The 12,476-nt window shown below is 40.6% G+C and overlaps 1 protein-coding gene across 1 annotated transcript; it reads right to left on the reverse strand.

Moving 5' to 3' along the window:
* Positions 1-2,330: 2,330 nt before the first annotated feature.
* tmub1 (transmembrane and ubiquitin-like domain containing 1) lies at positions 2,331-6,834 on the reverse strand. The gene is made up of 3 exons (XM_062992992.1): positions 6,752-6,834; positions 4,844-5,408; positions 2,331-3,168 (listed from the first exon to the last, which is right to left on the reverse strand). The coding sequence occupies exons 2-3, from the start codon at positions 5,362-5,364 to the stop codon at positions 2,817-2,819; spliced, it is 873 nt and encodes a 290-aa protein (XP_062849062.1). The 5' UTR covers positions 5,365-5,408; positions 6,752-6,834; the 3' UTR covers positions 2,331-2,816.
* Positions 6,835-12,476: the final 5,642 nt, after the last annotated feature.

Raw genomic sequence — 12,476 nt, forward strand, 5'->3', positions numbered from 1 at the left:
CCGTGTGGGTTTCCTCCGGGTGCTCCGGGTGCTCCGGTTTCTGCCCACAGTCCAAAGACATGCAAGTGAGGTGAATTGGAGACACTAAATTGTCCATGACTGTGTTTGATATAACCTTGTGAACTGATGAATCTTGTGTAATGAGTAACTACCGTTCCTGTCATGAATGTAACCAAAGTGTAAAACATGACGTTAAAATCCTAATAAACAAACTAGCAAGTGGTTTGAGACACAGCTCAGAATTCAGCTACTGTTGTAATGTAACACTCACACGACTCCCAATTTTAATAAGCTTCATCCTATTCACATCCCCACCCTAACCCTCCACTCATAATGCATTATGGGTATTTCCCAAAGTCAGCAGACTAGAGAATCTTTTTTTCCATTGCCACATGCCATTTAGCATCCAAGCAGATGTGATCCGCCATTTGTGCCCCTCTGCCGTCTGATTTGTGGAGTGCTGCATAGATGGTTGTCCATCCAACAGGTTCTCAATGAGAATCATCAAGATTCTCACTTTGGCAGCAAAGCAGACAGCTCCTTGGATTTCATGGCATCGTCGTGGGCTCTTATAGACACAGGTGTGCCGCCAAACTATGTCCTATCAACTCAAATTGAAACCAAATGGACTCCAAATGGATTGAGTTCTAAACACATCTCAGGTATATTTATAGCATTAAAACATGACACACCTGATACAACTCAAAGTACTGCAGCACGTTGATTAATTTGTAGTTTTTATGGTTTATTTTTATTATTACCTCAAAAAAATTTTTGACTTCATTATGGGTAATTAAATGTAAATTGATGAATGCAAAAAAAAAGTCAAGGGGTCTGAATAATTTCTGATTTACTTGTTCTAAGAATCCAGCTCCTAGACTTGATCGCAATAGAATCGTTTGGGAGACGAAAGAGTCGGCTCTTATTACTGAACCGAACACATGTATATGACTCACTGAAAAGAGTCGAGAGGTTTTCGTCACAAATAGAAAAGAGACGCGCACGCGCAACCGGTCCAGTGTCTTAGGGAACGTCGTGAAACTACAGTACAGTGTAGAAAACGAACAGTAACCCAATCTGCTGCTGTGCTGTATTCAGTCTGGAAAATATTTAAGTATTTTAAGTAATTATAGTAAATTAAGTATTTTCATTTCATAACTTTATACTTATTTACACTTTTCTATGTACATCTTGCTTTCTGCACAGTGGTTGCCATGTTGAAACAGCAAATAAGGACAAAGTATAACAGAATGCATTTGTATTCTATAGCATTACAGTTTCCCCTCACCGCACTAAAGGGTCTTGTCTAAAACACTACCTTCCTGAATACAAAAGTGGCTTTCCAGAAGGTCTTGTCTCTCTTGCCACTGATCAGGCCCATCTTCTTCCCCCAGACTGACAGATGATTTAACCAGAGTCCAATGCCGTGGTCTTTACATTACCCCAGCCTCTGCCTGGCACTGCGCCTGGCATTTTGTTTCTTCTTGGCAGCTGCTTGACCATGCAAACAAGATGCATGGAGCTTCTAGTAAACAGTTTTTGTGCAGATGGAGTTTCCAGTGGGTAGAGCTTTGGGCGATCAATCAAAAGATTGTCGGTTCAAATCCAGGCTATGCAGCAACTGTTGGGTCCATGAGCAAGACCCTTAACCCTGTCTGCTCCAGGGGAACTGCACTCTGACCCCAGCTTCCAAACAAGCTGGAATATTCGGAAAAATAATTTCATTGTACTGTACATCTGTATATGTATATATGACAAATAAAGGGATTATTATTATTACATTGGTCAAGGAAGGCTTATTTGATTTTCCAGGTCATCCCACTTTGTGCAGGCCACTGTAGTGAATTTAAACAAAGGTTTTTTTATGCCTTTATAGCGCTAGCTTTGTGCACAGAGGCAGTCATACTGGAACAGCAACTAAGCTGTTGCTGCAAAGTTGGATTTGCAACGTTGCAAAGTGACCTCATACACATTACAACAAGGGTTTTAAGTAAGTAATTTTCTGTTCCCGATTGTGAATCCTCAGCCCGTTGCACCATGGACAACCCCCAATCTGACCAAGTAGAGACTTGTGTCCAATCTGCAACCGCTTCTTATCACCAGTCAGTGTTGGGGAGGCACACGGAACAGTCCTGGCAATCGCAGCAGCAGTGCAACGGCCAGTTGTGTTTGTGTTGACCCCTGGCCAGGTCGGCAGCTCTGCTGAGAGTGGTGTGCTAGTTCTAAGACCACTGCGTCACCCAAGTGACCACCAATTATTTTTTTAATTAAAGTAGAAAATATTAACAAAATAGCACAAATCAACCTTTATAAATGACACCAGTCAGCAATAAATAAAAGAATGATTTAATAGATTATGTATTTGTTTCAAAAGCAATTTTTTAAACATCGTACTTCATAGTCCCAACACACAACAGCAGTGCTGTCTGCTCCACTCTGGAAAAGTGCGAGACAGACAGACTTCCATAATTCTGCCTGTAAGTTTAATCACACGACTATTTAAACCCTCTCGTGAGCAAGAATCAGCCACACACTGGCAGCCTGCAAAGTCAAAAAAAAAAAGAGAAATATTGAGATAGGCACCATGAGCAATTCTATTAAAAAAAAAAGGAAACAAAAAAATTAAATATATAGCACATTTTGTTCTGTGACAAAAGCATAAACGTGGTGCAGATGAGAAGGTCTACAGTGAAGAAAAAAATCCACAGAGAAAACTGTGAGATTACTCCCTTCAAACAACCCGAGCGTCCAGGGATCCCAGAAAAGCAACATACATAGATCGGTGCTGGTTTATACGACTGATAAAACTCTCCTAATTAACGACGGTACACCCCGAATGCCACAAAACTAAAGAAAATGGTAATGCCCACGAGGGAGGCAGTGGCAGGAGCGGTGAAGAACTGGCGGTACTGGAACTGAAAGTACCAGAGCACCGAAAGCATGAGAACGAACAGAGGCACCATCAGGCTGCCCACGTTCAGCGCCATGTGCACCTGGTCGGCGGCCCGTGCCCCGGCGGGAACGGCCCGAGTGGCGTGCTGCGAAATGTGGCAGTGCAGGACGCAGTTGTCGGCGAGGTTGAGGGAGGCCAGATTTTGGGTGTCGTCCTGGAGAAGCTGACCTTGGTAGATGAGACGCACCTGGTGCTCCTGGCCTGCGAAGTAGGTCCTGCACAAACATAAAAGGTGCTAAGAGTTATACAGAAATAGCTTCCACAAGAAAAAGAAACATTGTCTATTATTTTAATGGTAATTAAGATTCAAGCATTAAGCCGCTCAGGTGGCGCAGCGGTAAAAAGAAACGCGCTGCAACCAGGGCTGGATTCTGAGAACGTGGTATAGAATCCAGCCTTGCTTTACCGGTTCGAAGCTGAGTGGCTATATGAGCAACGATTGGCCGGTTGCTCATATGGGGGGTGGGACAAAGAACCGGATGTGGGTCTCTCTCTGTCAGAATGCGATTGCGTTCTCTGCCGGCTGATTGGAGGCGCTTACACAGAGATGGGAGAGGGTGCCCTTAGGGTGTGTCTCTCCGCATGCAACGCTAGGTGGCGTGTTTCGGAGGGGATATGGGTTAGCTTCAATCACCTCCGTCAGGGCAGGGTTCGGCATAGACAGAGAGGAAGCACGATGCAAATTGAACAATTGGATGCGCTAAAAGGGGAGAAAAAGGGGTCAAAATTAAAAAAAAAAAAAAAAAAGATTCAAGCATTAGAATTATGTGCATTACTGTGTGCTACGGTGGGGATGAGTACTTTTACCAAACCTATTTTATGAAATGTCAAACTACAAATGTCCAGCAGGTCCAATTGTAATTATTAAGGACCTTTCTAATTTATGGACCATGAAATGACCCTTTTCCCGTGTAATTTGCAATTTGCTATAAAATTTAAACTTTAAAGTTTGTGTTTAGTGATTTTTTTATTTGTGTAGTGTTCAAGTGCCTCATGTTTACTGGTTAATTTGCTCTATGAGGCAGTTCTAGCAATCCTACGGCAATTCAGTTAGCAATCGCTTAGTCAAAATGTCTAAGAAGTCAAAGTCTACATCAGATAAAAACACGACTCACGGGCGCCCAGATGGTGCAGCGGGATATTCCGCTAGCACACCAGCACCAAGATTCTGAACACCCCGGGCACAATTGACAGTGCCTGCAGCAGACACAAATTGGCCATTGTGCCTGCTGAGTGGGGAAATGACCGGACTAAGTAGGTGGGGTCTTCAAACGCTGTACAAGGACCCTGATTAGCAGATTAGCGTCTGTGCAGACGCACGGGCGTAGAGAAGAGGTCCGCTAGGACTACGCACACGTCAGAGGGCACGTGAGCAGCGGTATACCCTCCTTGAACGCAGTCAGGGATCCACAGCAGCAGAAGACAAATTGACTACGCTAAATCGGGAGAAAAAAAAAGGAGAAAATGTATAAATAAATAGAAAAGAAAAACATGATTCGGGTAACCGAGTTCGGAAAACTCCCAACCAATTCTGTGGACGCAGAGTGGGGGTCAAAACACGGATGAGACGGAGCCTCGCACCATCGCTGGATGTTCTAGGTTCACACTCAACCATTAAGGTAGCTGTGCTGTGTATTGTAGCTTCCATTTATTCTGTCATTCAATTTATGAGGGTAATTTAATAACTGCCGTGAAATCTGTGAAATCTGTGATTTTTGAAAGTAGGGGCCTAGTCATTAGACTTAGTGAACAACAATAGGAACAAAACGAGGGAAAATGTGCACCCTGGGTCTCCTGCAGCTGCCAGCGAACCATCTCCATCATTTTACCCATAACAAGAATAACTAGCATACAATAATCTGTAGGTCAGTTTAAAAAAACACGCATTACCTTTTAAGGTAACCTATGGTGTCCTCAGGATGGACATGTGCTATCCGTTCTGTGTCATTCAAGAACTTCAGCCGTAATACCATGTTCCTCTCCACGTTACTGGCAACGTCTTCTGAGCTGGCTGCCTGTGAGGCGTCTGAGGCACTGACTGGTGGCTGAGCGTCAAGTGAAGGACCTGGTACATTTCTGTGCCTCAGACCGCCCCCTTCCAGCAGACCTCCGTCTCCTCCTGCCCCCCCAGCACCGGCGACGGAGCCACGTGCCTCGGCTTCTCGCCTCGTTTCGGCCTCAGTCTTTCCATCTTCTCCTGAGCGGCGGGGTGGCGAGGCGAGGTCACCAGTGGGAAGAGGCTCCTGGCTCTCGGGCTCTGCAGAGGGAGTGGAGCCGGGACTGGGCGTCACGAGGTGCTCGGGTGGCTCGGCGGTGTGTGTCGAGGCCCAGGCCAGGACCAGGACAAGCATGAGGAACACCACTCCGAAAAGCAGGGTGACCTCGTCGCCCACGCCCTCAATTAGAGCCATCCTGGGCGGATGTGTCCTGGCTAAGGCAACTTCAAATTAGGCACCTAGAGCACAGAAACAAAAGACGTATGTAAAATCTATTTATTAGAAAAGAAATGCAAAGAAACCAGGACTAATTCTATCAATAGGTCTGTATTATTATATTCTGTGTCACTTTTTTTTAGAAAACAAGCATTTTTTTAATTGTTTACACACACCCTGTCTGTTATTTCTGGAGGATTTCTGGGGATTTTCCCCTTAAATTTGGTGGTCTTGTCCTTGTCCTGTTACATCACTGCATTCATGTTTCCATTAATGATGTGTAAAGTCCCAGTAGTATTATCGGAATCACTTGCTCAATCCTTTTTTCTCAAAACACATTATGTAGGGGTTCAAATTATGCCAGTTTTTATAACAGATAACCGGCAGCACGGTGGCTCAGAAGATAGCACTGTCGCCTCACAGCAAGAAGGTCCTGGGTTTGATCCCAGGCCGGGTGGTCCGGGTCCTTTCTGTGTGGAGTGTCTGCGTGGGTTTCCTCCCACAGTCCAAAGACGTTCAAGTGAGGTGAATTGGAAAAACAACATTGTCCATGACATGATTGTGTTTGACATTAAACTTGTGAACTGATGAATCTTGTGTAAACAGTAACTACCTGCAGTCTCATGAATGTAACCAAAGTGTGTAAAACATGACGTTAAAATCCTAATAAACTAATAAATAAATATGTCCTGTTACATCACTGCATTCATGTTTCCATTAATGGTGTGTAAAATCCCAGTAGTATTATTGGAATCACTTGCTCAATCCTTCATTTTTTTTTCAAAACACAATGTGTAGGGGTGCAAATTATGACAGTTTCTTTTAACAGATAACCATATTAACAAGCATTTGTGCTTTAATAAAGAAAAAGAGTGATGTAGTGAATATACTGTAGCAGTGATGTAAACAAAAACAAAAGGGGTTGAATACTTGTTTTAGACACTGTATCTGATACTCTGGGCTCTGTTCTAGTTGGAAATGTTCCTGAGGAATAAAATCAGATAACTTTTCTATTTTAAAGAGTGAATTTTGCTTTCTTTTTTCCTTCAAATGTCTTTCTGAATATATAATGAAACAGCCACCTCCTACTTACTCTCTATATTGTTAGCAAATGGTTAGATAACATTAGATCAGATCAGACTGGATCTCAGTGATCTGCAGGTTTATATATTAAAATAACATCACATATTAAAACCTGCTCCAGTGCTAACAAGTGCTTCACTGCTTCACTGCTTCTCTGCTTCTCAACAGCTGCTGCTTGATGTTAGCTCGCTGCTACAGCTCTGATTAACTGTATTATGGACACTGTAAGATATCATTAATATAAATGTATAAACGCTTGACATGTCGGTGCTAAAAGACTTACTGTAAACATATCAGAGCTCAGTACAGTTACACCATTTACTCCACTTTCAAGTTCCTGATCGAGCTTGTGGCAGATCGGCCGCACTAACAGACACTCATCACATCCGGTACAACAAACAGCCACCGAAATACATAATAAAAGTCCTAGCAACAATAGTACAGGTGGACAAAATAACAGAAACAACACATTCTAAAGAGGGTTGATTTAACAGAGACTAAACCCCAACTGCAAACACAACTGCTAACACCAGTGCATAAGGCGCTGATCAGCACTTATCAGTATATATCTACAGCTGAAGTTTAATTATGGCATTGTTACAACCCTTTATGGTTTTGTTACAACCGTGGGAGCCTTTATGGCATAATAAAACACATTTTATAGTTGTAACAACACACATACTTAAACTGACAAATTTATTTATTAGGATTTTAACGTCACGTTTTACACATTTTGGTTACATTCATGACAGAACGAGTAGTTACTCATTACACAAGATTCATCAGTCAAACACAGTCATTGACAATTTTGTATCTCCAGTTCACCTCATTTGCATGTCTTTGGACTGTGGGAGGAAATGATAGTTGCATAGTTTATGTAAGTGCGTAAGTTACATATTTTGCATAAATTACATATTTTGCATAAGTTACGTATTCTGTGTAAGTTACGCTCGTTGCATAGTTTACATAAAGTGAGTAAGTTACGTATTTTGCATAAGTTACGTATTTTGCATAAGTTACATATTTTGCGTAAGTGTCGTATTTTGCATAAGTCCCGCTATTTGCGTAGTTTACGTAAAGTGAGTAAGTTACGTATTTTGCATAAGTTACACTCGTTGCATAGTGTGCATAAAGTGCATAAGTTACGTATTTTGCATAAGTTACATATTTTGCGTAAGTGTCGCATTTTGCGTAAGTTATACTATTTGCGTAGTTTACGTAAAGTGCGTAAGTTACGTGTTTTGCATAAGTTGCATATTTTGCGTGTCGTATTTTGCATAAGTTACGCTATTTGCGTAGTTTACATAAAGTGCATAAGTTACGTATTTTGCGTAAATTACACTATTTGCGTAGTTTACGTAAAGTCAGTAAGTTACGTATTTTGCATAAGTTACACTCGTTGCATAGTGTACATAAAGTGCATAAGTTACATATTTTGCATAAGTTACACTATTTGCGTAGTTTACATAAAGTGCCTAAGTTACGTATTTTGAGTAAATTACACTATTTGCGTAGTTTACGTAAAGTCAGTAAGTTACGTATTTTGCATAAGTTACACTCGTTGCATAGTGTACATAAAGTGCCTAAGTTACATATTTTGCATAAGTTACATATTTGCGTAGTTTACATAAAGTGCCTAAGTTACGTATTTTGCGTAAATTACACTATTTGCGTAGTTTACGTAAAGTCAGTAAGTTACGTATTTTGCATAAGTTACACTCGTTGCAGTGTACATAAAGTGCCTAAGTTACGTATTTTGCGTAAATTACACTATTTGCGTAGTTTACGTAAAGTCAGTAAGTTACGTATTTTGCATAAATTACACTATTTGCGTAGTTTACGTGAAGTCAGTAAGTTACGTATTTTGCATAAGTTACACTCGTTGCATAGTGTACATAAAGTGCCTAAGTTACGTATTTTGCATAAGTTACATATTTTGCGTAAGTTTCGCATTTTGCGTATATCACGTAAATTGCGTACCCTACTATATACGCACTTTGCGTACATTACGTAAAGCGCGTAAGTTACGTAATATGCATATGTTGCGTAACGTGCGTGAGTTACGTGTCTAGATTATCAATATCGTTTGCACAGGGTTTAATGAAGCACAGAGCAATTAACATTCACTTGGAATAAAAGAAGAACCTTAAATTTACTTGGATCCAAGATAATCTCAGCAGAGATGTGAATATTTGCTTCTGGCAGCTTCAAAAGGGTCATCAAAGTACACGAAATAGTCAAGTTAAGTCAAGTCAACTTTATTTATATAGCGCTTTTTACAGCAGACATTGTCTCAAAGCAACTTTACAAAATCCAAAACCAACAGATACAAAAACCCCTGTTGAGCAAGCCGAGGGCGACTGTGGCAAGGAAAAACTCCCTGAAAATTACAGGAAGAAACCTTGAGAGGAACCAGACTCAGCAGGGCCCATCCTTCATGGGTGGTCTGGAGGATACTTTAAATAAATAGGATTTACACAAATCATACAAAACACAGAATTAAATGAACTGAAAGTTATAACTGGCAGTAAATAAATAAATAAATAAATAATAATAATAGAGTTATTATTCGGTCTAGTCTTCAATAAAGTCTGTAGTGAGTTCTTGTCATTCTTGGTGCAATTACTCCAGACCCGTCACATCCGGCAGGAGCAGCATCATTGTCACGGCAGTCTCGACTTCAATCCTTAACCTCGGCAGGTAAACAGGTTTCCATCAGAATGCCCTTGGGGTAAAACAACAGAGAATGTAGTTAATAATGTACAATGCTAGTTGAGTAAAACAGTTTGACAGAGAGTTTTTGACTCCGGCAGCCCTAATTATTACAGCATAACTAAAAGGGAGAGCGAGCAGGTAACAAGGTCATGAAAGCTTTCATAGGACATCAGCGCCCATCTCCCCACCGTCACCAAACCTGTGTGATCGGACAAGAGAGGCAGAACGACAGCAACCCAACATCCCTGATCACCACAAGTTTCTATGACCAAGAACCCCCAAGCTCTGCGCCTTTGTCTATACTAATGAAAAGCCTGAGAAAATAAATATATTTTCAGTCTAGACTTAAACATTGAGACTGTGTCCGAATCCCGAACAGAGGCAGGAAGATTATTCCAGAGTTGTGGAGCTTTGTAAGAAAATGCTCTTCCACCAGCCATGATCTTTTTAATTCTAGGAACTATAAGTAACCCTGCATCTTGTGAGCGAAGTGGACGCGCTGGGTTGTAGTGATTAATAAGTTCACTCAGATAATGTGGAGCCAGACCATGTAGCGCTTTATAGGTTAGTAAAAGTATTTTGTAATCAATGCGGAATTTAACTGGCAGCCAGTGTAGAGATGATAGAACAGGACTAATATGATCAAATTTTCTAGTTCTAGTTAGCACTCGAGCTGCTGCATTTTGAACTAACTGGAGTTTGTTTATGGATCTACCAGAGCATCCAGTTAGAAGAGCGTTACAATAATCTAACTGAGAAGTTATAAACGCATGGATCAGTTTTTCAGTGTCATTAACAGACAGTATATTTCTTATATTAGAAATATTACACAAATGAAAGAAAGCAACTCTAGTAATATTATTGACATGTGTATCAAAGGAGAGATCTGAATCTAGTGTGACACCAAAGTTTTTTACATCTGGTCTGGGAGTAACAGAGAAAGTGTTTAGGTTAAGCACCAGGTTAGACAACTCAACTTATCTCTTGCAGCTTTAGAGCCAACAAGTAAAACCTCAGTTTTATCTGAATTAAGTAAAAGAAAATTACACGACATCCAGTTTTTATGTCGTTTACACAATCTTCTATCTTACTGATTGTGTCAGTATCGTTTGGTTTGGCTTATATATACAGCTGTGTGTCATCTGCATAGCAGTGAAAATGTACATTACATTACGTAAAGCGCGTAAGTTACGTAATATGCATATGTTGCGTAACGTGCGTGAGTTACGTGTCTAGATTATCAATATCGTTTGCACAGGGTTTAATGAAGCACAGAGCAATTAACATTCACTTGGAATAAAAGAAGAACCTTAAATTTACTTGGATCCAAGATAATCTCAGCAGAGATGTGAATATTTGCTTCTGGCAGCTTCAAAAGGGTCATCAAAGTACACGAAATAGTCAAGTTAAGTCAAGTCAACTTTATTTATATAGCGCTTTTTACAGCAGACATTGTCTCAAAGCAACTTTACAAAATCCAAAACCAACAGATACAAAAACCCCTGTTGAGCAAGCCGAGGGCGACTGTGGCAAGGAAAAACTCCCTGAAAATTACAGGAAGAAACCTTGAGAGGAACCAGACTCAGCAGGGCCCATCCTTCATGGGTGGTCTGGAGGATACTTTAAATAAATAGGATTTACACAAATCATACAAAACACAGAATTAAATGAACTGAAAGTTATAACTGGCAGTAAATAAATAAATAAATAAATAATAATAATAGAGTTATTATTCGGTCTAGTCTTCAATAAAGTCTGTAGTGAGTTCTTGTCATTCTTGGTGCAATTACTCCAGACCCGTCACATCCGGCAGGAGCAGCATCATTGTCACGGCAGTCTCGACTTCAATCCTTAACCTCGGCAGGTAAACAGGTTTCCATCAGAATGCCCTTGGGGTAAAACAACAGAGAATGTAGTTAATAATGTACAATGCTAGTTGAGTAAAACAGTTTGACAGAGAGTTTTTGACTCCGGCAGCCCTAATTATTACAGCATAACTAAAAGGGAGAGCGAGCAGGTAACAAGGTCATGAAAGCTTTCATAGGACATCAGCGCCCATCTCCCCACCGTCACCAAACCTGTGTGATCGGACAAGAGAGGCAGAACGACAGCAACCCAACATCCCTGATCACCACAAGTTTCTATGACCAAGAACCCCCAAGCTCTGCGCCTTTGTCTATACTAATGAAAAGCCTGAGAAAATAAATATATTTTCAGTCTAGACTTAAACATTGAGACTGTGTCCGAATCCCGAACAGAGGCAGGAAGATTATTCCAGAGTTGTGGAGCTTTGTAAGAAAATGCTCTTCCACCAGCCATGATCTTTTTAATTCTAGGAACTATAAGTAACCCTGCATCTTGTGAGCGAAGTGGACGCGCTGGGTTGTAGTGATTAATAAGTTCACTCAGATAATGTGGAGCCAGACCATGTAGCGCTTTATAGGTTAGTAAAAGTATTTTGTAATCAATGCGGAATTTAACTGGCAGCCAGTGTAGAGATGATAGAACAGGACTAATATGATCAAATTTTCTAGTTCTAGTTAGCACTCGAGCTGCTGCATTTTGAACTAACTGGAGTTTGTTTATGGATCTACCAGAGCATCCAGTTAGAAGAGCGTTACAATAATCTAACTGAGAAGTTATAAACGCATGGATCAGTTTTTCAGTGTCATTAACAGATAGTATATTTCTTATATTAGAAATATTACACAAATGAAAGAAAGCAACTCTAGTAATATTATTGACATGTGTATCAAAGGAGAGATCTGAATCTAGTGTGACACCAAAGTTTTTTACATCTGGTCTGGGAGTAACAGAGAAAGTGTTTAGGTTAAGCACCAGGTTAGACAACTCAACTTATCTCTTGCAGCTTTAGAGCCAACAAGTAAAACCTCAGTTTTATCTGAATTAAGTAAAAGAAAATTACACGACATCCAATTTTTATGTCGTTTACACAATCTTCTATCTTACTGATTGTGTCAGTATCGTTTGGTTTGGCTTATATATACAGCTGTGTGTCATCTGCATAGCAGTGAAAATGTATGCCATGTTTATGAATAATTTCTCCTAGTGGAAGCATATAGAGTGTCAATAATAACGGTGCCAGTACCGACCCCTGTGGAACACCACACTTTACTTTTGTAGTTTCTGAGCATTTATTATTTACATAAACAAATTGAGTGTTCAGTCAAATATGATTTGAACCAAGAGAGTGCGAGTCCTTTAACACCTACTGTATTTTCTAACCTATCCAGTAAAATGTTATGATCGACCGTATCGAACGCTGCACTAAG

Source organism: Trichomycterus rosablanca, chromosome 4 (genome assembly GCF_030014385.1).
Source record: "Trichomycterus rosablanca isolate fTriRos1 chromosome 4, fTriRos1.hap1, whole genome shotgun sequence".
NCBI lineage: Eukaryota > Metazoa > Chordata > Actinopteri > Siluriformes > Trichomycteridae > Trichomycterus > Trichomycterus rosablanca.

What these genes read in the sequence shown, in the direction of transcription:
- tmub1 (XM_062992992.1), bottom strand. Translation starts at nt 5,364, where the DNA reads ATGGCTCTAATTGAGGGCGTGGGCGACGAGGTCACCCTGCTTTTCGGA. An exon ending in ACCATAGGTTACCTTAAAAG is followed by an intron (nt 3,169 to 4,843) that starts GTAATGCGTGTT and finishes ATGTTTGTGCAG; the next exon opens with GACCTACTTCGCAGGCCAGG.